At 52.8% G+C, this 26,712-nt stretch overlaps 2 protein-coding genes across 4 annotated transcripts; one reads left to right on the forward strand and one right to left on the reverse strand.

The window, feature by feature from the left end:
- Window positions 1–1,891: 1,891 nt before the first annotated feature.
- RPL19 (ribosomal protein L19) lies at window positions 1,892–6,169 on the reverse strand. Its single transcript, XM_024745907.1, has 6 exons — window positions 6,050–6,169; window positions 5,065–5,171; window positions 3,604–3,726; window positions 2,845–2,965; window positions 2,361–2,471; window positions 1,892–2,101 (listed from the first exon to the last, which is right to left on the reverse strand). The coding sequence occupies exons 1-6, from the start codon at window positions 6,052–6,054 to the stop codon at window positions 1,978–1,980; spliced, it is 591 nt and encodes a 196-aa protein (XP_024601675.1). The 5' UTR covers window positions 6,055–6,169; the 3' UTR covers window positions 1,892–1,977.
- Window positions 6,170–8,844: 2,675 nt separating this feature from the next.
- CACNB1 (calcium voltage-gated channel auxiliary subunit beta 1) lies at window positions 8,845–26,706 on the forward strand. 3 transcript variants are annotated; one of them, XM_024745476.1, is made up of 14 exons: window positions 8,845–9,113; window positions 11,549–11,635; window positions 14,652–14,771; window positions 15,894–16,016; window positions 16,586–16,722; window positions 16,949–17,025; window positions 17,434–17,588; window positions 18,694–18,774; window positions 19,211–19,269; window positions 19,456–19,565; window positions 19,715–19,866; window positions 23,411–23,506; window positions 23,919–24,104; window positions 25,829–26,706. In XM_024745476.1, exons 1-14 carry the CDS (start codon window positions 9,030–9,032, stop codon window positions 26,288–26,290), a joined length of 1,929 nt encoding a protein of 642 aa, XP_024601244.1. In that variant the 5' UTR covers window positions 8,845–9,029; the 3' UTR covers window positions 26,291–26,706. The 3 variants fall into 3 exon arrangements, with proteins under 3 accessions (XP_024601244.1, XP_024601250.1, XP_024601259.1); XM_024745482.1 differs by lacking the exon at window positions 17,434–17,588 and adding an exon at window positions 18,418–18,437; XM_024745491.1 differs by lacking the exon at window positions 25,829–26,706 and having other exon boundaries at window positions 23,919–24,320.
- Window positions 26,707–26,712: the final 6 nt, after the last annotated feature.

Consider the following 26,712-nt stretch of genomic DNA (forward strand, 5'->3'; position numbering starts at 1 on the left):
TGAGTTTGTTTCCTACATCTTCAGTGACCTGTGAGAGAACAGCACCATCTCCTGGTCCATGGTGGAAACCTTTTCTGTGCTGCAGGCTCACGAGCCTCAGTAAAGGTCCTTATCTCCTTCCTGTCATCCCTCTACTGCCTGGAGGAGGTGGAGGTGGGCGGCCTTCAATGCCCTTCCTCCTCTGGGAGGAAGGCATCTCATGCTCCAAGTAGCTTAGCCGAGGCCCTTCTTCCAGGCCACAGCTTCCCCATATGGAATAACAGGCTTAGAGCAAGCCTAAGGATACATTACGCACAGGCTGCTATGGCGGCAACAGGGAAACCAAAAAGCAGTGTCCTCTCAGCTGGGGCTCTGATGCACATGGGTGGTGATGGAGGTTGTCTGGACTATTCCGTCCGGGCCTCCCTGGCTTGGGCTACCCACATCCCCACCTGTCCAGGCTGGACGAGGACACTGCAGGCAGAGCTGGGGATAGGTCTGCTGCCCCCAGGATCGCTTTAGCCCTGCCTTTCCCACACCAAGTGCAGATGGAAACGTGCCCAGTACACATCCTTAAGACCCCTCACTGGCCTTCGCATTACTGCCCACAAGAGTTCCTCAGAGACCGGTAGACCGCAGAGGTAACCAGGACGGGCACACCAGCCATAGCTGTGCCCAACTTCCCTCCCCCGACTTCTCACCTGAGCTGACCCTCCTGTATTTAACTGGCTGACTGACCCCTTCCACCTGGACACCTGTCACTCTAACTGCCACCCACTCAAAATGTTCAACTTGGCTCTTCCAGGCATCCTCCCCACCACAGCTTGTTTCTTCTCCTGATCACCAAAGGCATCTTCTGCCCAGTCCTCCAAAGCTCGAGGCCTGGGGACCAAGCTAGCCTTCTTCCTGAGGCCTCCGTAGTAAGTCTACAAAGTCCTATCTTACTTCATCTTGAATCCATTTTTCCCATTCAGGTCGTCTTAACAGGTGAATCCAACACCTGGCTTCACCTCTTTTCTCATCTGCAAAATGGAGAAGCTAATACCCTACTTTACAATGTTGTGAAAATTATAGAATCAATACAAGTCAGTGTAAAGTGCCTCAGTACTTGGCTCACAGAGCAGATACTTTACTGAAAAATTCACTGGTGGTTACTACTACCAGTTAATAGGCAAAATAAAACCTACTTCTCATTTGTAAAAAGGGATATGAATTAAGTAACTCAAAATTGCTGTGACAAGTTTGTATGTTATGTGCCTTTATTCCAATTTCTGCTGAGAAAGCCTTTTTTTCTTTGGGACATTTTTGATGGTTATAAACCAGAAAACAAAACAGGAAACAATCCTTTTAAGGACAGGAAAGAAAAATGTTTAGAAATAGAAATTGGGATGCCCAAGATGACAGCTTCAGTTCTATCTCAATAAGGCTGTCTAAAGACAGCTTAGGCAGTCGTCAGCAGTTCCAGTCCAGACCATACCTTCTGGACTGGTGGTGGTTCAAATTCCCACCGTCCTGGAGTTCCAAGGCAGTAGACCACAACCTTGAACCTCAGTGCAGTTGAGCACTGCAAGCATATATTTTCTGTTGTTTTAAAATAATGTGACAACTCATGTCACAACTGAATACTGGTTCCCAACCAACATTTGAGACCATGTCTGAGGTGCCACTCATGCTCTGCTGAAAAGAGCAGTTTTGAGGCACAGTCTTTGAGCCTTGGGTAGAAGCCATTCCTCTCCTCCCTTCAAAGTAGGCCCCACACCCCATGGACGGAGGGGGCATGAGCCTGACCAGAGGCCAGGAGCCAAGGAAGAAATGAAGCAGGAACCCAGGGAAGGGCCTGTATCTCATTCCTCAGTTCTGGCCCTGTAAACAGTGAAGACCCACCAAGCAGCCAGAAACTGGAAGCAGAGAGGTAGGCAGATAAAGCCTTGTTTTTTATTGAATGAGCGATCTATGCAACTGCTGAGGCCACTATGTACAGAGAAGAAAAGGAGAACTTCATTTCTTGGTCTCTTCCTCCTTGGACAGAGTCTTGATGATTTCCTCCTTCTTGGCCTGGAGCCGCTCCTCACGGCGCTTGCGGGCTTCCTTGGTCTTAGACCTGCGGGCCTCAGCCTGGTCCCTGGGTAATGGAAGAGAGAAGATGGGTGAGCTGCTGGGGACACCAAGAGGTCCTGCTTCAACTAGCCAGTAAGTCCCCACACTACCCTGACATTGATGGTAGGTGGTATGTGGCTATGTACAGGACAGAGCAGCATATACCTCTAACACAACAACTATATTCTGGACAGACTGCATGTAAGTCGAGATTAGACATCAGCACATTTTAAATGTCTCAGAACTTGCCCCTGTGACAGACACCAATTCCTAAAGAAACTTACGCCAGAAGCTTCTTGCGAGCCTTGTCTGCCTTCAGCTTGTGGATATGTTCCATGAGAATCCTCTTGTTTTTGAACACATTACCCTTCACTTTCAGGTACAGGCTGTGATACCTGTAGCGTACAAGGATTAGAGGTTCTGGTCAGCAATGGGACCAACACAGAGGTTGGCCTGTGATCTGCTCCTCTACACAAGGCCCCTAAGCATGTAGGGATCCTTTCCTCTCTTCTTGCTGCAGGGACTTCTTTCCCCCAAACTCGGACTTTTTGTGCAATTTCTAGACAGAAGAGCTCACCTGGCAGATAATTCTTGGGCTGTCCTGATGGTGTATGTGAGCAGAACAGGACAGAACGGAAGAACTTTCTTAGAAAATACCAAGACACAGGGCTCTCTCCCCAAGGCCAATGAGACAGAGCTTATATCTGTGCGAAGAACAAGCCATCCAAACAGCAATGGGTCTTGGTGGGCCCGAGAGAAGGTACTTACATATGGCGGTCAATCTTCTTGGAGTCACGGTATCTTCTGAGCAGCCGACGCAGAATTCTCATCCTCCCCATCCAGGTCACCTTCTCGGGCATTCGAGCGTTGGCAGTGCCCTTTCGCTTACCTACGAGCAAGGTGAGTCAGGCTCGCTGCAGCGCAGCTGGGTTACTAGAGCCAGCTGACTGGTCACCACGACAGCTACCACTTTCTGAAACACTTTGTAACTCTTTGGGTCATGTGCCAAGAGTTGTACCTCACTGTAAGCAGCTTTATTTCCACTTTACAGATGATGATCCCAAGTATTTAATTTCTTTCATTTATTCAATTTTCAAGGAAGCACAAACAAGGCAATTATTCCCCACTCACTCCACAGAACGTGGATATGACAGGGCATGCACCAAGGCAGCATGGTAAGCTGGAAGGCCTTTAAAAAGGTGATGTGACCGTCATCTCCCTAGGTCATCCTGAACCTAGAAAGCGGTTTTAGGATTTATTGGACATTTCCCAAGCATCCAGTAGAATGGATGGGTAGGGTATGGGGGTACAGGTGCTCAATAAATGTGACCTCTTTCTACCAAGACCTTCAACTCCAACACCAGTGCCAACTTTCTGATTTGCAGAGAGAAAAACACACCAAGTATCATGGAATAGGAAAAGGGCTCAAAATGAGTCAGAATGGGAAAGGTTTCTGAATATATCCTAGTCTAGACTTAATCATTTATCATTCCCTAAGTCTTGGAGAAAAGGGAAGAATGTACTTACCTATGCCCATATGCCTGCCCTTCCGGCGAGCCAAGGTGTTTTTTCGGCATCGAGCCCGGGAATGGACTGTCACAGGCTTCCGGATAATCAGCCCATCTTTGATCAGTTTCCGGATCTGCTGACCTGGGAAACCACAATGCACCTGGTCAGTCAGGTGGGGCCTAGCCCCAAGTATACCAGTCACAACGCAGAGTCCAAACAGGACATGCCAGAGATGCTGCCCACATCCCTGGTTTTCAAAAATGTTGGGAATTGGGGAACTTCTATTTCTTTCTTAAATAACAAAACACAACAGCAACGACAGAAAACCTCTACCCTTTTAGATGTTTTACAGCACACTCCAAATATACATATTTGGGATATGTGATCAAAATAGCATACAAATACAGCCTAGTCCTTCAGATCCTGTTTCACCTATTAGCTACCCGTCTAAAATGAGGATTTTTTGAGCACACATTACAATACCACAAACCCAAACAGGTAAAGGATTTCCCTGATATTCACAAAGATTCCTGCTTGACCAAACTTTCATCAGGTTCCTGAAGCTTCTCTTAGGCCCATCTGTACGCTTCCTTGTAAATTCTAGTTTTAGTAAAAAACTCTGCTTAAGTTAGTTAAGCAGAAGCCCCTACCCTTGATAACTGACCACCCAGGCCAGAATCCCCCTTACCCCTGTTTCCTTAGTAATTTTCTTTTTTTAAAAATAAACAATTAAGACAATGTTGTGTTAATTTCTGCTGAGTGATTCAGTTATACACATATATACATTCTTTATATATTTATATATTCTTTTCCATTATAGTTTATCGCCCTCTTATTAATTTTCCATCCACGGATCCCCTAAATCATGCTCCTTGGCTATAAATTCCTACTTGCCCACGCTAGATTCTGACTTGAGCTCAATCTCTCTCCCCCAAAGTAAAATCCCATTGGCCTCTGTAACTACTGCAATTATTCCGAATAAAGTCTGCCTTACAATTTTAAACAATGTCATTGAATACTTTTTCCCTGTAACAATATTATGTTGAAGTAATGTGGGCATGTTGATGTTATCTGCAGGACTGACACTGTCTTACTACTTTGAATTATATGCAAACAGACCTCTAATAAAGTCTGAGGCCCCAGGTCTTTCCAATTCATCATTTCATCGGCCCGCCCCAGTCCTTGTACTGTCTCTTCACAAATCCTTCTCACAGCTATAAAACAGAACATCCACTCTAGCGATGTTTATTAATATAACATCGGGTGGTTCCATTAACTTCCATCCTGTCATTCTGGCAAGTGGCAGGAAGAGAACATCTGGCATTCCATACTTCTGTGACTCCTCCATTTTATAAACCGCCCCCCAAACTATGAGCTCTCCTAGGTTTGTTAACAGTCAACACAACCGTGTCAACTTTCATTGCACAAAGGATGAGAAAGGGGTAGGATGACGAAGGAACTTAGACCCCAAGAACTCACGGGAGTTGGCATTGGCGATTTCATTAGTCTCATTGGGGTCCAACCAGCCCTTCTTTTTGCCACAGCGGAGGACACTGGAGGCAAGCCTCTTCTGAAGCCTGAGCATACTGCGACAAACAGAAAACACTATCAGGTCCTGGAAAACATTCCTGGGCAAGAATGCGCATCCCCAACAAGACCTGCCTTTCCAAGTCTTCTAATGTTGAGAAACATGGTGGGGGGGGAGGTGCATGTGTATATGCACTTAGTACTAAAGACAAACATGTGCCCCCAGACTTTTGCCGCCCACGACGCAGCCCCAGGTTAATAATCTTCCCTATACCAAGACCTTTGTAAAGCTTTGCCTGTGCGTTCCTGTAGGGGAACAGCCCACCCTGGGATGTCGACAACCTCTAGATTATGTCTTATTCTGTGTCTCAGTTTTCTCCTCTGGAAAATGAGACTAACGGATACAACTGGAATGAAGATGGGGCTTATGCCCTTTCTGGTACCCAACACTAAAAACAAGTGTTTAACGTGAAGAATCCGAGGCCAGTGGGCCTGATTTGCTAGTTAATCTAGTCCTTTGCTTCTTGGGCTCTTTTTCCCTTTCTTATCCCAGTAATAAAGTCGGAGGCTTGGGGCCTACTCGCGACCTGTCTTACGTCACATGGAAGCAGAGATCGGCTCGGAGCCATAGATGGCCCAGTGAGTAAGGGGGCCACAGCCCAGTCCCCGCCGCCGCCTTTCCTCTGCCCGCGTGGGTCTCCTCAGACACGTGTGGGGCGCGAAGCCCACCTTTCCCCCGTCCTAGAGTTCCGGGAACTCCCCCCCACCCCCTCCTCTCAAGGCTGGGAGCTAGTGTGCTCCGGCCTATCCCAAGCTCCGGGACGCGCCGCTTCAGGGCCGCCTTCACCCCGTCTCTTCCAGCACGGGCTGCGGCACCGAGGCCCGCAGTGCGGCCGCAGCCAGAATCAATCAATATCAGAGACCCGAGCGCCCTTACCTCATGGCTGCGACCGCAGGGGCCAAAGGAAGGAACTTGCTCTCCCCAGGCTCCTCCCATTATCTGTGAAGGGGAGAGCCCACCCCCCGCTCCGCTTTCGCCCGTATTCCCCTCTGGTCCTTTAATCTTCCGCCACCCTAAACTTATTTATATATTCTGTTAATACCCGGGATAATAGAAGTCTAATATCAGGAATCGGTTTTAAACTTTAAAACATAGAAAATATCTCCCTTCGGTATGGCAAAGTGGTATAGTCCGACTTCCTATTAAGCATGCGCAGCAAGGGTACCTGATCACGTGGGCAGTGGAAGCCGGAAGTCAGCTGGATTGCGCAGGCGGGGTAAAGTAGTTTTACTAGAGCGGCCCATTCCTCCCAGGCATACTGGGTTCTACGGAAGGATGATTTGTCAGCGGGAAAAAAAATGAAGCAAGAGAGAGTAATAAGGGCAGATATCAGACAAAAGCAACCTTTTATTCACTCTCCCGGTAATTGGCAGCCCCTGGAGTGCAGAATAGATCACCAAAGACATTAGTGTATGTTTTTGAGCCACTGCGGCTCTAAATCAGTGCCTCAGTTTTCTCTTGTGTATAGTGTACCTAGTTCTAATATATCCGTCGTCTAGTTGTGAAAATCACATGAGTTAACGTTTGCAACTTGCAAAAGAAGGCATTAAGACAAGCTCCTTGATGGCGAGAACCAGTCTTTGGTTTGGCTCACACTGTATTCCAGCGGCCATGGAGCTGTGCACGTAGTAAGCACTTGAGAAATAGCGAGTGAGTGAATGAATAGTTGCGAAAGTCTAAAAAAGAAAAATCGAATGACAGGCCCTCTCATAGTTATTTCCTCTTGCTCTGGAGCATCCAAGGCTCCAAGGAGCAACCAAGGAGAACATTCCAGGGTCCAAGAAACATTGATCTGAGTTCTGGCTCCAACTCCTTGCTTCGCTCCGGCTGGTAATCCTGTATCTATCATTTGAACTTTTCCTGGCTGCTAAATAGAGCTGAGAAGGTCAAAAAGAGGAAGGGAAGGGAATTCCCTGGCGGTCCAATGACTAGGACTCCGTGCTTTCACTGCCAATGGCCCGGGTTCGATCTCTGCTCGGGGGAACTAACATCCCACAAGTCGCGCGGCGCGCGCCCACCCCCCAAAATAAAATTAAGAAGAGGAAGGGATGCAAAATTTATGCCACTTCCTCACAAGTAGTGTCATCGCCATTTTACAGCTGAGGTAGCAGAAATTGAAAATCTAGGTCTTTCTGACTACAAAACCCATGCCTTCTCTGTCATGCCAGGCTCTCCTGTGCCCAAGGGGAAGATGGGAGCCCGGCTCAGTATTGGCTCTTGGGGCTGGCCATCACTTGTTGCAAAACCCAGGGTGAAAAGGAGTCAGTGTGTTCCACAGACTCCCCTCCAGCAGAACATAGCAGGTTGCCTTTTTTTTTTACTTTTGGCCGCACTGGCTTAACGGGATTTTAGTTCCCCAGACCATGGATTGAACCCAGGCCCTAGGCAGTGAAAGGGTGGAGTCCTAACCACTGGACTGCCAGGGAATTCCCAGGTTGGCTTACTTTAGGGTCTTTGAACCTGCACAAATCTTCTTCATTCTACTTCTCATGTCTCCTCTTTGTGGGGCCCTGGAAGGGGTCAAACAAGGAGGTAAGTTTTTCTTGTCATGATTGACCCCTGCACAGCACCTTACAGCATCTCCAAAAGCCCCAGCAATCCATCATTTAATTTCATTTCCCTCTTCTTCCCAGTATTCCCAGGTGACAAAGACACCACAGTACCGGCAAACCCATCTTACAGGAGAGGTGTGCTGATCCGTCCAGGGCCACCACCACAAAGAGCCTGAACCAAGTTGGCACTAAGGTCTCTTGCCAGAATCCCTTACTCTTTTTCTCTCCATAGATCATGGTGGGTGGGGTTCAGGCCTTGGGTATCTTTCCCCAATTCAAGGATGAAGCGGGAGCAATTCTAGGTCAAAAGTCATTAGATCTGGGAGTTTCCTGGTGGCCTAGTGGTTAGGATTCAGAGCTTTCACTGCGGAGGCCCGTGTTTGATCCCTGGTCAGGGAACCGTCCTGCATGCCGAACGGCGCGGCCAAAATACAGGGAAAAGAAAAAAAAAAAGAGGTAATAGATCTGATTTTTGCCAGTCTCTCCTGCCTCAACTCCACATTTCTTCCTTTTTCCTTGAATCTTTCGAGGAACACAGACCTCACCCAGGCCTACCCCTGGCGTTTTGGAAGGGCTTGGGGGATATTAGCACTAGGGCAATAGGACTCCTGAGTCCCTAGGATTTCTTGTTGCTGTCTCTGCTGAGACTCCTTTTGGACACCCTCCCCACCACAGCTTCAGCCCCCAGCCGGCCAGCACCACCATACTGGCGAGGGAGGGGACTTTCCGTTTGGTTCAAGTCGCCCTGGGACCACAGTGGGGCGAAAAGAGTTAAAGCCGGGTCCCAGGATCACCAGGGCCGTGAAGTTCCGGTGGCCCAAGCTGGAGTGGAATGGGGAGACCCCCACCCCACCCTGCTCTCAGCCCCTTGGCGGGTTTCTAATCTCCCCCATAATGGGCCACCCTCACCCTAGGCCAGTCGGAGGCTAGCGCCAGCCGGGAAACACATGCGTCCCTTCCGCCGTCCTCCCATTGTCTGCGCGGAGCCAGCGGAGGGGCTGCGAGGGGCGGGGCCGGGGCCAGAGAAGGGAGGGAGGGAGAGAGGGAGGGAGGGAGAGAGGGAGGAAGGAAGGAAGGAAGGAGGGAAGGAAGGAAAAAAGAAAGAAAGAACGGGGGCCGAGGAGGCGGCGGCAGCAGAGGAGAGAGCGGGAGGAGGGAGGGAAGGCAGGAAGAGGGCAACCGAAGGCCGGGCCAGGTGGCTCGACCGGGTGCTGGCTGCGCTGCTCTTGGTTCCGACGGCCTCTCTCATGCGTTGAGGGCGCCCGGCTGGGCCGGACCGGCGGCCGGAGGGGAGGCTCCTCTCCATGGTCCAGAAGACCAGCATGTCCCGGGGCCCTTACCCATCCTCCCAGGAGATCCCCATGGAGGTCTTCGACCCCAGCCCACAGGTGAGGCGTGGTGGCCGGGATCGAGGGAAGGGGGCCTGTCCCGCGGACCCTGTGGGGTCGGATCGAGGGGGGCCGGGGAAAAAGGGGTTATATGCCCGGCGCCCAGGGGAGAGGGCTGTGCGCCCCCCAGCTCTGCCGGTGAATGATTGATGGGCGCTTGGCCGGGAGTTGTAATGCGGTTTGGCAGAGCGGGGAGGAGGCGGTCGGGCCGCCTGTCACCCTCGCCTCCTTCTCTCCCACGCGTCAGGGTCTCTGCTGCTCGGGTACCGGCTCCAGTGGGTTGAGAGTGTGGGTGCTGGCGGGGGGACCCGGGGGTTGAAGGAAGCTAGAGAAAGAGCTCAGGCAAAGGGGGGACACAGAGCACGCTCAGGGGCGCCGGGCGGGTGTGGGTGGGGCGAGGGTGGCCGAGGCGGTGGTCAGCGGGCGGTGCCAGCAGGCTTTCAGAGCTGCGGACACTGGCCTTCGAGGGCGGAGAAGGGGCCAGCTCCGGGCCAGGCCCCCGTCCCAGCCACTTCAGCTCCACCCCTATATTGGACCACCTCCCCTCCCCCAACAAACACCCACGTTGTCCCTCCTCCACCCCAGCCCCCCAGCCCCAGAAAATGCCTCCAAAGTTTGGAAAGTTGAATGGATGCCAACTCACTGTCCTGGAGGGGAAGAAACTGTGTTACCTGGGGGGCGTGGGGATGGGGGTGGTCTGCCACCCCCCTCACTCACACTTCTCCTGTGCCCCCAGTTTACCCCCAGAAAGGGGTATATTTGGGTAGGGAGGGTGCCCATGGAGTGACCAGCAAGGTCTGGGGTGGTCGTGCCAGGGGATTTCTCTGGGGCGTGTCCTTATCCAACCTGGCAACACCCCAAGGCTAGGATAGCATTAACTCTTTCCTTGCTGTGGTCAGCCTGGAGCAACTGTAACCACCATGATAATGTGGGCACGTGGGGTGTGGGGGTCAGGTCAGGCCTAAAAATACCTCCCTTCTCCACCCCAGGCCCCTTGGAGCCTGGGAGGCAGCTGACTGGGGCCTTCCTTTCAGCTGTCCCTTGTCCCTCTGGGTGCCACTCCCTTTTCCTTGCCTGGGATAGTGGTCGTGGTCTGAAAGAGTCTGGGGCTCACTGGGGGAATCCTCTTAAGTTCATAGAGATCCTCACTCCTTGAGGTTGGAGATATGTCTTGCTGGAGAGAAGGTGATGGGAGGGAGGATTCTCAAAGGGTTCCCAGGTGCCCTTCTCTCCCATGTATCCACCCTCCTCCTTGTACTCAGGCCCAAGGAACCAGAGTCTCTAGCCTGGTCATGGCTTACCTAGCTTCTTTGGCAAAGAAACTCTAGGATGGAGGCTGGGGGCAGGGGCTTGGAGGGCCTGAGCCCTCAATGATTCCCCCCCACCCCACTCTAGACAGGCTGGGGGCCAATGTGTATATTTGAGTTGGGGAGAGGAAAGAAGTAGCCCCCTTTACAGGAGGCCTGGAAATACCTGAATGGGTGGCTGCGTGAGAGCTCGGGCAGTGTCCACGCCACCGAAGCCAGGAGCGCAGCCTGTGGGACTGAGCAACTCTTCTCCAAGGCCCTGCGTGGGGCTGTGTCCTAGACTCATCTTGGGGCAGGGCCAAGGGACACTTAGATTGATGCAGCCTGATGGATATCATGGGGACAGGACGTGGGCATTGGCAGCTGAGGGTTAGAGGGCTTGATCCCTCTTGCCCCCTTGGGGAGAAGTTTGATCACTGTGACTGTGAGGACGGGCTGAGAAGAAGTCCTACCAGGTTGGAGGCAGGGTGCTAAATCTGCCCCCATGGGTCAGGGTTGGGGTTAGATGTTTACTTTCCAAATACAGTTCCACGCCCCCTACCCTTCCCTGGGAATCTAGTTTCAGGTCTCCAAGAGCTGAGAGCTGCAACTCCCCTCCCCACTCTGCGAAAAACAAGGCAGGAGTTGGGCATGGGGAAAGCCAAGCTGGGCCTGGGTTGGCAAATCCTCTTCTCTCTGGGGGCCACAGGCACACTCAGCCCCGCTCTGCTCCAGCTGAGGTAGAGAGGGAGGGGAACTTTCCCAGGGGCTCTCTCCGCGCCCCCAGCACTGCAGGCAGCCTCTCCCTTCCCCCTGAGGCCTCTGCAGCCTGCCCGGCGTCTCAATTAGCTTTGCTGCCTATGAGTCTCCAGCTTCTCAGTGCCTCCCCCTTCCCAACCTCTCTGTCTTGGTTTGGGGGTTTCTGTGTGTGCTTCCTAGGCCTCTCTTTCACTGTCCCCCACCCCATGGCTGTGGTCTGGGTTCTCCCTCCTGCTTGGGCTGTACCATCTCAGGAAGAAGCTAGAGGGGCGGGCTGTTGAGATCAGGGAATGATATTTCCAAGGCTTTGCTGTGGTTCTGGGCCTGATGGGATGAGGGTTGGGAAAGGGCCTTTTTGATTCTACTCTTGTCCCTTCCTGGCTTCTCCAGGGCAAATACAGCAAGAGGAAAGGGCGGTTCAAAAGGTCGGATGGGAGCACGTCCTCGGATACAACATCCAACAGCTTTGTCCGCCAGGTAATGGGTAGGCTGGGCTGAGAGGAGGGAGGTGGCTGGTTGGTGGAGACCAGGATTGGTGAGCTGGGTCTGAGGCTTTCTCCAGGCACCCTCCCCCGTGTCATTTGTCACCTGCCCACAACCACCCCATACCCTTACACCCCATGACCTCCTCTGCATATACTGTCAGCTGTACCCACTCCCTCAGCCCCCACCCAATCCGTCTCCCAGCACCAGACACCAGCCCCTGCTGCCTGCCTGCCTGCGTCATCTCATTCAGGGACAGCCTGGCCTGCCTCCTTCTAGCTGGCTTCAGGCTGTCACCCACTCCCCCTGCCGGCTGTCTCCTTCCATGTCCTCCCCCAGAATCTGTGACAGCATGGGGTAGAGGCAGGTCCTAAGATATGAGGAGCCAGGACATTTGGGTCCCTGGAGCCCTGATTAGGTATGGGTCAGGGAAACACCCTCCTCACATCCAGATGTGACTGTTCTTTAATACGCAGAGAGAGAAAGTGTGTTGAGGGAGGTGGAGGAGAGGCAGGAGGAAGTTGATATTAGAGAGGACTTTAGCCCAGCATCCCTGAATGAAGGGGGGTAGTGTAGCTGAATGGCTTTCTGGAGTTTCCTGTTCTCCCATCAGGAAGATGCTGTTCTCATCTCTGTTCTGTCAACCCCAGGCCATCTCAGGCTCAGGGAGAAGCAGTGAGAGAGCCATGTAGTTGCTATGACTACAGAGCATCTCAACAAAGCCTGGTACCCAAAAAAGGCAAGAGGGGCTTAGGATCAGACAAGGAAAGGAGTACGTTGAAGAAAAAATGGGCAGCATATGAGGGCAGAGGACCGTAGGGAAGTCAGCCGCCCACCCCCACCCCCAGGCCAGGAGAGAGAGGGTGATGCCAGGCAGATCCACTACAGATTGGAGAGAGGCCCTTCTCTTCACTTCTTCTGTCTCCACGACACTTGGCACATGTGAGCCCGGGCCTGACTAGAGAGGGTCAGGAAAGGGTCTCTTCATCCCAGCATCTCCATACAAACACGAAGTCCTTTCTTTGATCTTTCCCTCATCCCCCGTGTTGTAGGACTGGGCCAGGGCCGAGGCTAGGAAGAATGACACTGTGCTCAGTGGAGCCCCTCTTGACAGAAAAGGGCCTCATTCCTTCAGTGTTTGCTGACCCAGGGGATCAGACTCCAGTCTCCAATCCTTCCTCCTCTTAGCTCCCCAGCTCTGACCCCCTGTAGGTGGCAGGGAGTGGGGGGGGGGCAGTCCTTGCCACGTCTCTGAGCTAAATATACCCTAGCAGTTTGCACATGTAGCAACTCTGCTTGTAACCTGAGCCCCTTGGGGGAACGGGCAGTTTGGGCCACCCCCTAGGCCAGCAGGGGCAGGCACTGAGGGCGCCGGGATGGAGGCGCCCAACCGGACCCTCGTAGTGGTGAGCTGGGGATGGAGTGAAGGTGGGGGGAGGTGGGAGCAGCCCCTCAGGAAAGCTGGTGGAAGGCCTTCACTCCAGCCTGTCTCCTTGCCTCACTGTTTCCTTGTCTCCCGCCATTCTTGGGTGTGTGTGTGTGTGTGTGTGTGTGTGTATGTGTGTTTGCGTGTGTGTTGGGGTCAGTAAGTGTCTCTCTGCCACTCCATCTCTGGGTCTGTTCCCCTGGCTCTCCTGGCATCTGTCTTTCTGACTCTGAGTGCTCCCGTCAGGAGGGGTGGAGAGTGGTAGATTAACTGGTTTTCACTCTCTTTCCTTTGCATCTCTTTTCCAGCTTCTTTTAGTACCCCACCCACCCCCCACCTTTCCCCTCTCCACTCTCCCATTTTCATGATGTGATGGGCAGCTGCATTCACTGGTGCACCAGGGCGCTCTGGGGAGGTGGGAATTGGTCTTCTCTCTTTCCCAGGTTCCCTCCATACGAAGCTAATAAGCATTCCTGGCCAGGTGACCCTTTTCTGTCTTCAGGAAAGAACCCCCTCACCTCTGCAGTCGTGTTCTTTCTTCAGGTCCCCTCCTGCCCTTTGTAGCAACACCACCGCTGCACGGTCACACAAATCCACACCTCCTGGCTCTTGCCCTCACGTGCCCTCAGGGACACAGACACTGAGGGCGTCCACCCGTTCCGCCCCGTATGCATACATGTGTACCTGTATGCATTCAGTCATACACAGCAGGACATACCATAGAACATACCCTTGACGTTGCACATCCAAGCACATCCGTGAATTAGCATGTTCATTCACGCCCTGGGTCTGGACAGGCTGTGCGTGTCTTACACGTGTGCCTGCATCACTGAGGGAGTTCCTTGTGCTCTGGGATGGTCGGTGTGATCAGGGCCTGCTTCCTGGCACACCCAGACTTCTGAGGCTGCCTTAACCCTGGCAGCCGGCAGCCCTAGTACTGAGGAAAGGCCTGCTCGTGTCCTTCTCTTAACTTGCCTCTTCTTGCGCCACCCCAGGAATCTTGGGTTCTTTTTTGTATCTTATGAGAGCCTGAGGGCTGGGGCTCCCCAGCTTCTGGAAGAGGAGGTAGGATTCTATCTTTCCTCACCCTTGAGCAGAAAATGGCAAATTTTTGTGTGGCCCTAGCCCATGGAGCAGGCTGCCCGTTGCCGCCAGTGCCGAGAGCTCAGGCCTAAGCTGGTGGCTACAGCCCCTGGAAGGACTCACTGGGCCTGTGCTGAGTCTGTCTCAGCCGGTGCTGGGGGCAGGGGAGGGAAGGAGTAGCAGGGAGTGGAGACTGTCCCGTGGCACTCCACCCCTGCGCTGTGCCCCTATCAGGTTCCTACCCCTCCCTGGGCCCCAAGCAGCTGTCCTTGGACCTGCCGTAATCCCCTGTTTGCTGCTGTCACCCTTCCTAGGGCCACACTCTTTCCAGGGGCCTGCAGACCTCATTCTCTGGCTCTTCCCATCTAATACCACCTCCTCCTAGCCCTTGTGGTATCACGCTGGGCTGGCTGGGGCTTGAGGCAACCACGACGGGTGCCTTCCGAGGCCCAGGAGCTGGGGAGGCAGCGGTGGCCCTGAGCTGACCCTGTCTGTTTTCAGGGATCAGCAGAGTCCTATACCAGCCGTCCGTCAGACTCCGATGTGTCTCTGGAGGAGGACCGAGAAGCCTTAAGGAAGGAGGCAGAGCGCCAGGCATTAGCCCAGCTCGAGAAAGCCAAGGTGAGAAAGATGGGAAGGGCTGTGCTGGCATTATTTCCCTTACCCCAGGCCTCAGAGACAGCCTGGACAGACCCAGGGTCAAGTCTTGGCCTAGCCACTTCCAAGCTCATGTACCCCTCTGAGGTGCCTCTGACTTTCACCTGTAAAGTGTAAGCTGTAATACCTGCCTCCTTATAAAGTATAATAAGTGCCTAATTTCTACACATAATAGGAGCTCAACATTTCCACTCATTTCTAGAGTCAAATTTTCTGGGCTCTTATTAGCTGTGTGATATTAGGCAAGTCAGTTAACCTTTCTGAACTTTAGTCTTCTCATTCATTAAAAATGAATATGCTGGGAGTTCCCCGGCAGTCCAGTGGTCAGGACTCAGCACTTTCACTGCCGTGGCCCCGGGTTCAATCCCTGGTCGTCGGGGAACTATGATCCCACAAGCCACATGGCGCAGCAAAAAAAAAAGAAAAAGAAAAGAAAAAAACCCATAAAATGAATGGGTAATAGTACTTAACTTCATAGGGTTTTTGTAATAAATAAATGAGATAATGGGTGTGAAACATACAGCACAGTACCTGTCACACTACACAGTAGCTGCTGTCGTTATTATCATTATTACATTATTACTGTTATTACTATTATTTGTTCTTATTGTTACTATTTATTATTCCTTCTTGGTGTTATTCTAGGCTCTCCCACCACCTATACTTAGCGTTCCCTGATGCCCCCCTCCACCCTGAGAGGACTGAGTTCTATGGTTTGCTTTTTTGTGTGTGTGAAATTTTATATATGCAGTAAAAAACTGCATAAAATTAAAAAACTTTTTTTTGAAGTCGAGTTTATTTACAATGTTGTGTAGTTTCAGGTGTACAGCAAAGTGATTCAGTTATACATATATCTGTATATTCTTTTTCAGATTCTTTTTCATTATAGGTTATTACAAGATTTTGAATATAGTTCCCTGTGCTGTACAGTAGGTCCTTGTTGTTTATCTGTCTTACGTATAGTACGGTGTACAGTATATGCTTTAATAAACAATTTACAAAACAAACCTCTCCATAATCACCACCACAGTCAGGAAGTTGTACATCCCATTGTGATTTAACCCTCTGGTTGTCATCTTCCTCTAGACCAAGCCAGTGGCATTTGCTGTGCGGACAAATGTCGGCTATAACCCATCTCTAGGGGATGAGGTGCCTGTTCAGGGAGTGGCCATCACCTTCGAGCCCAAGGACTTCCTGCACATCAAAGAGGTGGGGAGGATGTGTTGGCATCTGGAGGGAGGGCAGGGTAGTGGGTGCCAGGAGAGGGGCTGTCAGACCTCTAGTGGAAAAAGACTTCTGAGCCAAGCAGAGCTGGGCTAAATCTGCTGTGTGACCTTAGGCAAATCTTTCCACCTCTCTGAGCTTTGCATTTTTCATTGGTAAAATGGGATGGTAATGCCTAGGTCACAAGGCTGTTGGGAGGGTTTGTGATGAGGCCTGTCAGTGGGGTGGCAGTGTGCCAGGCACATGGAGGTGTCAGCATTTACTTCTCTCCCTGCCTTTCCGGGGGTAGAGCTGGCACATGGGGGAGGAAGGACTCTCAGAACAGGGATGTGCTTGGGGGTGTGGGTGGTCCATGGCACAAGAGGATGCTGGTTCCGGAGAGTCCTGAGAATTGGGGGCTGTAATCAGAGGCTGGTACCAGGGCTGTTTGAGGGTGCCACCCCCTGGGCGGGGTAGGCAAGTCTGGGGGTGGTGTCCCCTGGAGCTGGCTGCTGGCTTGTACCTCTAATCTCCCTCTTGGTCTCCCCCACCCCACCTGCCGTTGTCGTTTGCAGAAATACAATAATGACTGGTGGATTGGGCGACTGGTGAAGGAGGGCTGTGAGGTTGGCTTCATCCCCAGCCCTGTCAAACTGGACAGCCTGCGCCTGCTGCAGGAACAGAAGCTGCGCCAGAACCGCCTCAGCTCCAGGTGTTTGGCTGGGGCCAGGGCACCTCCGGGAGAGGCCAGCCAGCCAGCCAGGAGTAGGCCCTGAGGGTTGACGCGTTGCCCTGAGGACACAAAACTGTCTGTGGCATCACCAGTGGGGCTGGCAAATGAGGGCGGGGCGCGGGGGGCAGCCTGTGAGAGAACAGATCCCCCACCCTCACGCCCACCTCCTTTGCTCACGGCTCCATTTGCCTCTCTGCCCACACAGCAAATCAGGTGACAACTCCAGCTCCAGTCTGGGAGACGTGGTGACTGGCACCCGCCGCCCCACGCCCCCTGCCAGTGGTAAGAGCTGCCGCCACCCCACGGGGTCGGGTGGAGCTCCTGGGCGGGGTGGTCTCCCCACTGCCTGTCCCCTCCTTTCCCTGCAGTTGGGGGTACCCCAATCCTGAGTCCTCCAGACACCTCCGGTGGTACCCCCTCCATGAAGAGCAGGACACCCCACAAGCTGGGCCTGTCCCTCAGCGCCCATTCTGTCATGTCTCTACTCTCCCATTTCTTTGGTAGCTCCATCTCTCTGCCTGACTGCCCTGCCCCCTACCCCCCATTCATTTCTCCCAGCCCTGTTCCATTCACCTCTTCTTCTTTCTTTTTTCCCCATCCCATCCCTGCGTTTTGTACTTGTGTCTCCATGTCCATCTCACTCCTCCCCACCTCGCCTCCTTCCTCCCTCATCCTGACTCTCCGGTCCAGGTAATGAAATGACTAACTTAGCCTTTGAACTAGACCCCCTGGAGTTAGAGGATGAGGAGGCAGAGCTCGGTGAGCATAGTGGCTCTGCCAAGACTAGCGTTAGCAGTGTCACCACCCCGCCACCCCACGGCAAGCGCATCCCCTTCTTCAAGAAGGTAATTCTTGCTGGGTTCTCGTGATAGGGGAGGTCAGAGCCCAGTGCTTTGGCGGGGGAGGGGGGCTGGAATGGATTCCGATGTGGTCTCAGCCTGATTCTGTGGGAATCAGGCCTTCCTGCCAAGGAGGAGGGAAGGGTGGAATGACACCGAGAATGGGCACGTCTGTCTCCACACACAACTCCACCCCGGCCCACTTCCCCGGAAGGGATGGTTCTTGCAGTGGAAGCACCCTTTCTCTTGGAAGGCTGCCCCCGCCCCTCGACTGAAAGCAGGGTCTGGGTAATGAGACCTGACTTTTCCCCCTCACTGCCAGTGGGTTAGGCCGTGTTTGCCCCCACTGCCACATGTGAAGGGGAAAGTGGAATGGTGACCTTCTTGGCCCTTTTCGGACTCCATGGGGCTAGGGTGGGCACACGGGGATCTCCTGGCTGCAGAGCAGGACAGTTAACGTACCCTTAAAATGGGCAGTTTGGCCCGCACTGGGGCCAGGAGATGGGCACCAAATTAGAGGCTGTCACTCTTCCCAGCTCTTTTCCAAGACCCAGAAAGGGGTTACAGGATGTCTGAATATTCCCAAGTTCACCGGACTGGCTGTCAGTCCTGCGCCCAGCCCTGTTCCAGGGCCACCTCTGGCTCCCCCTTGGCACGGGGTCCCGTCCCCTCTCTCTGGCTCTGTCTGTCACTAACACGCATGCCTTGTTATCTCTCCTCGTCTGCCCGCTCTCCCTCCCTCTCTTGTCCTGGCTCCTCCCTTGCCCTCTGCCCCTGCCTGGGTACCTTCCCCTTTCTCCTCCCCCGCCCTCCTCTTGGCAATCTCTGGATCCAGCCAAACAGAAGCAGAAGTTGGTGAGTATCACAGCTTTCTGTGTCCCCCTCCCCACCCCCTGGGATGAGCTAGGGGGACCTTCTAACACCCATTCCCATATCTGCCCCCCTTTTCCCCAACCCTTCCTCGCCATACCTCCCCACCCCCGCCCCGATCCCCACATCTGGACTTTGGGACCAGGGGGAGGAAAGGATGCATGGGGGAGCCTGGAGGTGGGGGAAGAGGGGCTAATGCCATCTCCACTCTGGGGTTTCCCCTCCCTGCTTCCCCCCCCAGACAGAGCATGTGCCCCCCTATGACGTGGTACCTTCCATGAGGCCCATCATCCTGGTGGGACCGTCGCTCAAGGGCTATGAGGTAGGAGCCCCTAGAGGCGAGTGGACCCAGAGGGGCCCAGACCTCCAGAAAGACTCCATAGAAAGGTCTTCAGACCCCAGAGAGATCCCCCAGCAGGGCCCTCCCAGGGTTTCTTCCCCAGAGGGCTACATACCTTCAGAGACACCCCCCTCCATGGGGGTCCAACCCCCAGGGAGACCCCAGAAGGGTCTAGTCCTCTCAAAAGCCAGAGAAGTCCTCCCAGAGATCCCACCTAAAAGGATCTTTGCAATCAGAGACCCCAGTGGAGGCCCCTCAGACTCAAAAGGACTGCCCCCTCCCCCCAACAGGGACTTACTCATCTCAGGGATTTAAGAAGAAAATGGAATGTCAGGGGGCAAATACCTAGCGGTCCACCTTCCCTGAGGGGCTTTAAACACCTGACTTCTCCTCCCCCCACCCCACCCCCCAACCTCAGGTTACAGACATGATGCAGAAAGCTTTATTTGACTTCTTGAAGCATCGGTTTGATGGCAGGTAAGACCCTGGGAGCTGGCTGTCCACTCCCACCGTGGTTCTCTGCTGCTGGGGATGGGCAGGATGGCTTGAATGACAATCCTGGAACTCTTGGACTGAGGGATAAGAGGCTGTCCTGGAGTCTGGGGAGTAGGCAGGGCATTCTAGGCCACCCTGACCCCTGGCTCCTCTTGTCCCATCCCCCAGGATCTCCATCACTCGTGTGACAGCGGACATCTCCCTGGCTAAGCGCTCAGTCCTCAACAACCCCAGCAAACACATCATCATCGAGCGTTCAAACACACGCTCCAGCCTGGGTGAGCCCACCCCTTAACCCCACCCGCACCCCTGCTCTGGGGCCAGATGTGGAGGGGGAGGGGGGCATCTCCGGAAATGCTCTATTTGCCCCCGGCCTCCTGGGAGGCCCCCTTACATTTCCGCCTGCCCCATGACTCCATTCCCCCAGCTGAGGTTCAGAGCGAGATCGAGCGAATCTTCGAGCTGGCCCGGACCCTTCAGTTGGTTGCCCTGGATGCCGACACCATCAACCACCCAGCCCAGCTCTCCAAGACCTCACTGGCCCCCATCATTGTTTACATCAAGATCACCTCTCCCAAGGTGGGTGCAGGAGTCTGACCCTATTGGAGACAGGAGTGCTCTGGTTGGGCTGCCTGTGTTTAAACCCCAGGTACTGCTTACTAATTGTGTGGCTTAATCTCCTCGAGCCCAGATTCCCTGCTGTCGAACTCCATTGTCTGGATATTGTGAAGATTCGACCTAATGCGAATACTTAGCACTTAGCAAAGGGTCTGGTATAATATACCTGGCCATGTTTTTTGTTTTGTTTTTTAAAGCATTTATTTATTTATTTATTTTTGGCTGCGTTGGGTCTTCGTTGCTGCGCGTGGGCTTTCTCTAGTTGTGGTGATGGGGGCTACTCTTCGTTGTGTTGCACAGGCTTCTCATTGCAGTGGCTTCTCTTGTTGCGGAGCACGGGCTCTAGGCGCACGGGCTTCAGTAGTTGTGGCATGTGGGCTCAGTAGTTGTGGCTCGCGGGCTCTAGAGCGCAGCCTCAGTAGTTGTGGTGCACGGGCTTAGTTGCTCCGCGGCATGTGGGAGCTTCCCAGACCAGGGATAGAACCCATGTCCCCTGCATTGGCAGGCGGACTCTTAACCACTGCGCCACCAGGGAAGTCCTCCTTGTCATGTATTAACTATTTTAAATATTATTAGGGTCATGCAGGCCAGTCCCCTGTCTCTACTTTGTTGACTTCTCCTGAGTCCAGAAAACAGAAAGAATTCTGTGCTTTCTGTCCCAGTGTCACACAGCTACTTGGCGGCTGGGAAAAGACCTTTCCTGTCTTTCTATTTCAGCCCTTTTTGCTGCACCGCCTTCATGTAGGCCTCGATAGAGATGAAATTGGTAGGAAGGCTGATTTACTTCCTGGTCATATAGTGGCTCCGTTAGTTTTCCCTCCTAGACATTAGTAGCGGTTTGAGAAACATGGAAGGTGAGCTTAGGTGAAGGATTTGAAATGAGAAGACAGCATGGGGTTCAAATCCTAGCTCTGATTGGCTTATTTTTATTTAATTAATTAAATCTTGGTTTTGGTTTTTTGGGTTGTATTTTATTGAGCTTGTGATCTCGGGGAGATTATTTGGCCTTTGCACCTCAATTTCTTTTTTTTTTTTTTTTTTTTGCGGTACGCGGGCCTCTCACTGCCGTGGCCTCTCCCGTTGCGGAGCACAGGCTCCGGACGCGCAGGCTCAGCGGCCATGGCTCACGGGCCCAGCCGCTCCGCGGCACGTGGGATCTTCCCGGACCGGGGCACGAACCCATGTCCCCTGCATCGGCAGGCGGACTCTCAACCACTGCGCCACCAGGGAAGCCCCTGCACCTCAATTTCTTTACCTACAAAATGGGAATTATAATCATTCTCATATGTTATTATTGAGAGGGTTGGAGGTAATGATGTAAAGAGCCCAGAGTTCTGTCTGACTGATGAAGGCAACCAGAGGTGGTAACTGTTAACATCTCATGCTAGCACCCAGTTTCTTTTTTTCTTTTTTTTTTTTAATATTTATTTATTTGGCTGCTCTGGATCTTAGTTGTGGCACACGGAATCGTCATTGCCACCTGCGGGATCTTCGTTGCAGCACACGGGATCTTTTAGTTGCGGCACGCGGGATCTAGTTCCCCAGCCAGGGATCGAACCCTGGTCCCCCGTGTTGAGAGTCTTAACCACTGGACCACCAGGGAAGTCCCTGAGCACCCAGTTTCTTAAGCTTTCTGAGTCCTAAGTTTCTAATGAGCATAAAGGGGGTGATGGGATTTAAGTACTTCCTGGGGTGGTTGAAAGGATCAAATGAGACAGTGGCTGCAAAAACACTTTGTGAACTAGAAAGTTAACAGACACTTCCATTGCCCCCACTGAGCACTGACTGAGGTTAAGGGTGGGGACTCTGGAATCAGACTGCCTGAGTTTAGGTACCAGTGCCACCAGTTACCGGCTCTGTGCTCTTCTGGCAAGTCACCTAACTTCTCTATGTTTCAGTTTCCTCACCTGCAAAATAGGAATACTCAAATGGTGCTTGTGAAGATTAAATAAACAAATTAACCGTGCAAAGTGCCTGGTACCTACTAAGCACTGTATCTATTCTATTTTTTTTTTTCTTTAGATTTTTTTTTCTTTAGATTTTTATCTTGAAATAATTTCAAATTTACGGAAGAGTTGTAAGAATAGTAGGACTATCTTTGAATTCACTTCACTCACATTCACTACTTTTTTAACAGCTTTATTGAAATAAAATTCACATGCCATTCAATTCAGCCATTTAAAGTATACAATTTAATTTTCAGACTCACTAATTTTGAACGCTTTGCCACTACTTTATGTATGTATGCATTATGTATATGTGCGCTTATATATGTGTATCTTTTTTCCTGAACTATTAGAGTAAGTTGTAGATATTGTATGCCTTTATCCCTAAATATTTCAACATGTATTTCTTAAGAACAAGGATATTAACTTACATAACCACAGTACAATTGTCAAATTTAAGAAATCTTATCTAAAATACTGTCCATCTTCAGTTTTCACCAGTTGTCCCAATAATGCCCCTTATAGCAATTTCCCCTTCAATCCAGGATCATGTGTTGCATGTAGTTGTTATATCTCTTTATAGTCTTTAAGCTGAAAAATTTCCTCAGCCTTTCTTGGATTTTCATGACACTGACATTTTTTTTTTTTTTTTTTTTGCGGTACGCGGGCCTCTCACTGCTGTGGCCTTTCCCGTTGCGGAGCACAGGCTCCGGACGCGCAGGCTCAGCGGCCATGGCTCACGGGCCCAGCCGCTCCGCGGCACGTGGGATCTTCCCGGACCGGGGCACGAACCCGTGTCCCCTGCGTCGGCAGGCGGGCTCTCAACCACTGCGCCACCAGGGAAGCCCCATGCACTGACATTTTTTAAGAGTACAGATCACTTATTTTGTAGGTTGTTCCTCGGCGTGGGTTTGTCTGATGTTTCCCCATGAGTAGATTTAGGTTTTACGTTTCAGGTAGGAACATCACCAAAGCGATGTGTCCTGAGTGCGTTGCATCAGGAAGCACAGGATGTCGGTTTGCTGTATCATTGGTGCTGTTAACTTTGATCACTTAGTTAAGGTTGTAGCTTTATGTTTAGCTATTATCATCATTATTACTGTTATCATTGAGATGAGAATAATAATAGTGGCTGCATGATGGCATTATTGTCAGGACGAAATGAATTGATTGTGTAAAAAGCACAGAATAGTGCCAGTACATAGCACATGTTCCTATAAAGGATGGCTACTGCTGTTAACGTGGAGGGGAAGTTGGCCCAGAGAATGAAGCCTATAAAGGTTACAGGGGTTGGGAAGGAGAATCACTGCCCTTCATTACAGCCACTGCTGGAACTTCCCAGGACAGGCTGGCATGAGACCCAGGAGAGAGCCTGAGCACTGTGTAGGATGGACACAGGACTGGTGAGGTCATTTCTGAAGAGGCGGCCAGGGCTGAGAGTCATGGAACATCCCCTGGCCCCGATACTGTCTCTCCACACTGGCTCCAGCCAGGACCTGCCTCTCCGGCTTGGTGCATTGCAGGGTCCCTCTAGCTCCTCTTCTCCCCCCACAAACCAGGTTCTTCAGAGGCTCATCAAGTCTCGAGGGAAGTCTCAGTCCAAACACCTCAATGTGCAAATAGCAGCCTCGGAGAAGCTCGCGCAGTGTCCCCCCGTGAGTGCTCAGACCCAGGGGAAGGGAAGGGGCAACGTTTGGGTTCTCCACGTGTCCTCTGGCCTGCATGAGAGAGTGACCGGGAATGCCTGGGCGGGGTCCAGAGATGCAGGGAAAAGAGTGCTGGATGTTCAAGTCCCAGAAGCACCACTTCTCTGTGGGGAGTTAAGCCCCTCTCCACGCCTTGGTTGCCTTATATTTAGAATGAGGGAGTTGGAGTATCGGGGTATCAAGACCTCTTGTAGTTCTGTCGATTTATATGTCTAAGAGCCCTCCTCTTCCTGGACATCCAGAGGTTTCTTTTTAACTTTGTCCTTCAACCCCTTGACTCCACCCACTGCCCCAGGCCACACCCTCACCCCTTGGTCAGGCCCAGCTCATCCCAGCCCTGCCCTTAACCCCGCCTCCACAGGAAATGTTTGACATCATCCTGGATGAGAACCAACTGGAGGATGCCTGCGAGCATTTGGCCGAGTACTTGGAAGCCTATTGGAAGGCCACACACCCGCCCAGCAGCACTCCACCCAATCCGCTGCTGAACCGCACCATGGCTACTGCAGCCCTTGCTGCCAGCCCTGCCCCTGTCTCCAACCTCCAGGTACAGGTGCTCACCTCACTCAGGAGAAATCTCAGCTTCTGGGGAGGGCTGGAGGCCTCGCAGAGGGCCAGGGCGGTGCCCCAGCAGCAGGAGCACACGGTGTAGGTGCCCCGCCCATGTCCCCTCCCGCCCAGGGCTCGGAACTGAGGAACTGAGCACAGTGAACGTGGGCAAGGAAGGGAAGACTTTTATTTTGTAAAAAATGTGGTGAGTGGCAGCTTCTGGTGTCTGTGGTTTTTGATGGGATTGGGGCTGGCTGGTGGGGCCTCCCTGGGCCTGGTCTCAAAGGACCATATCTGCGGCCCTGGGGGCTTTTGCCTTGGGGGCCTTGTAGGATAAGTGACTAGGAAGAAACAGAGGAAAATCAATATGTTTGCTGGACTCTACACCCATTTTAGACCCAACAGACCAAGGGCCCTGAGACGCAGGGAATCCCACAGAGCAGGGCTGTTCAAACCAGAGAAACTGCCCCCTCCTCCAGAGCCCTAATCTCAGGGGACTTCTCAGTAGGGACCCAAAGTGAAGCATCTTCCATGAGTTGAACCTTCCATCCTTCTCCCAGTTAAACAGATTCCAGGAAAGACCCTCCTGTGGGTTCTCCACCCTGCCTTGATCTCCCCCCATGGGAGCCAAGGCCTGTCTCTGAGGTCAAACCATTAAGTATTGGGTTCCAGATTAGAACCAGAAGAAACCCATGAAGTCATTCTAGACCACTGCTTTTCAAATTTGTTTTCAGCACCAGAGCCCACTTGTTCACTGAATCTTATGTGGAAGCTCAGTATGTAGACAAGGCGTCCTTGCTCTGCTCAGAGGGAGCTAGTGGCTTGGCCTCCATTTCACTTCCACGGGGACCCCTGAAGCACTCTGCCCTGTCCACCCACCCCAGATCTCCAGGGAACAGTTTGGAAATTGCTGCTCTAGTCTAATCCCCATCACACCACCACAGAGACACTGGGCCACTGAGACGGGAGTCACTTGCTCAGGGTCACACAGCTTGAAGTAGCAGGGAATGGGGCTAGAACCCAGGTCTCTTTGCACTCTACCCAGCAGCCTCTACGGCCGTCTTCATGTGGCATCTGATGCTGAGGACATTGGGCCATCTCATTGTTGCCAGTGGGGGATAGAGACCCATCAGCCTTCCCCAGCCTGCAGCTTTGAGTCTTTGTTGGGGGCAGGGGAGGAATCCTATCAACCTTGGAGACTCTGTCATCTGACTAGGCAATGGGGTGGGGGGAAGTGTGGGGTTCCGGAAGCCTGTGATTAGGGTCTGGTTGGGCTGAAGGAGCTGGCTGAAATCCCCCCCTTAGTATATTTGGGAAACGGGGTCAATGACTAACCCAATCAACCACTAACAAGTGGCAATACTAATGAGCTGTTAATGATGACTTAGCCCAAGACAACATTAATGTGTGCCTTGAGGAATTGATGACTAATTGTTCGTGGGCCCTCTACCATGGTTACCAGGAGAGTTCATGCCTTCACCCACCTTAGGAAGGTCCGGTGCCCCCTCTCCTAGTGGAGGAGCAAATGCCTTAAATTCTGTCCTCTGGCTCTCTGGCTGGGCTCCAGAGCCGTCTGCCGGCTGCCCATCCCCTAGGGTCAGCACCCTCCTCTCCTTCAGCCAGGCTGGGTGTCTTGGTGCCCTCACTAACCTGCCTTGCTCTGTTGTGTTTCTCTCACTCCTGCCTGATCTGCATGGTGTGTGCCGTCTGCCTGCTAACCAGGGACCATACCTTGCTTCCGGGGACCAGTCGCTGGAACGGGCCACCGGGGAGCACGCCAGCGTGCACGAGTACCCGGGAGAGCTGGGCCAGCCCCCAGGCCTTTACCCCGGCAGCCAGCCGCCAGGCCGGGCGGGCACCCTGCGCGCACTGTCCCACCAAGACACGTTTGATGCCGACACCCCTGGCAACCGAAACTCTGCCTACACGGAGCTGGGAGACTCGTGTGTGGACATGGAGACTGACCCCTCCGAGGGGCCAGGGCTTGGAGACCCTGCAGGGGGCAGCACCCCACCAGCCCGACAGGGATCCTGGGAGGATGAGGAAGACTATGAAGAGGAGCTGACCAACAACCGGAACCGCGGCCGGAATAAGGCGCGCTATTGCGCGGAGGGCGGGGCTCCAGTCCTGGGACGCAACAAGAATGAGCTGCAGGGTTGGGGGCGGGGCGTCTACATCCGCTGAGAGGCGGGGGCCACACAGTGGGAGGAAGGGCTCTGAGCCCAGGGGAGGGGCGGGACAGAGGGGCTCACCACTGCGGATGTATCTTGCCTCCAGGGGGCGCTGTCTCCCTCCTTTCAGATGCCTTTGCTCAACGTTTGGGGTTTCTTTGGTGGTAGCATTCCAACCAGCTCCTGAGACTCCCTTAAGTCTCAGCGGTAGGTTTTTACCTACATGCTGTGGGTGCATGGGGGGATGACAACCTTCCTGCAGTATCCCCTTCCCCACCTCAGGGGGCTCTCTCCCCTCGCCCAGAGAAAAGGTGCAGCTCCTTAACTCCTTCTACTCCAGGCTCTAAATGAGTGTCCTAAAATGGGGTGGCCCTTTCTTTTTCCAACCTGGAGTATTTGGGAGGGGTAGGGGGGCTTTTCCTGGAGAGGGAGACC

The sequence above is a fragment of the Neophocaena asiaeorientalis genome, unplaced genomic scaffold (genome assembly GCF_003031525.2).
Source record: "Neophocaena asiaeorientalis asiaeorientalis breed wild unplaced genomic scaffold, Neophocaena_asiaeorientalis_V1.1 scaffold1, whole genome shotgun sequence".
In the NCBI taxonomy this organism is placed as follows: Eukaryota; Metazoa; Chordata; class Mammalia; order Artiodactyla; family Phocoenidae; genus Neophocaena; species Neophocaena asiaeorientalis.

What these genes read in the sequence shown, in the direction of transcription:
- CACNB1 (XM_024745476.1), top strand. Translation starts at nt 9,030, where the DNA reads ATGGTCCAGAAGACCAGCATGTCCCGGGGCCCTTACCCATCCTCCCAG. An exon ending in CGTCGCTCAAGGGCTATGAG is followed by an intron (nt 18,775 to 19,210) that starts GTAGGAGCCCCT and finishes CCCCAACCTCAG; the next exon opens with GTTACAGACATGATGCAGAA. An exon ending in AAACACACGCTCCAGCCTGG is followed by an intron (nt 19,566 to 19,714) that starts GTGAGCCCACCC and finishes CCATTCCCCCAG; the next exon opens with CTGAGGTTCAGAGCGAGATC.
- RPL19 (XM_024745907.1), bottom strand. An exon ending in AAGAAGATTGACCGCCATAT is followed by an intron (nt 2,472 to 2,844) that starts GTAAGTACCTTC and finishes TGTACGCTACAG; the next exon opens with GTATCACAGCCTGTACCTGA. An exon ending in GCTCGCAAGAAGCTTCTGGC is followed by an intron (nt 2,102 to 2,360) that starts GTAAGTTTCTTT and finishes TCCATTACCCAG; the next exon opens with GGACCAGGCTGAGGCCCGCA.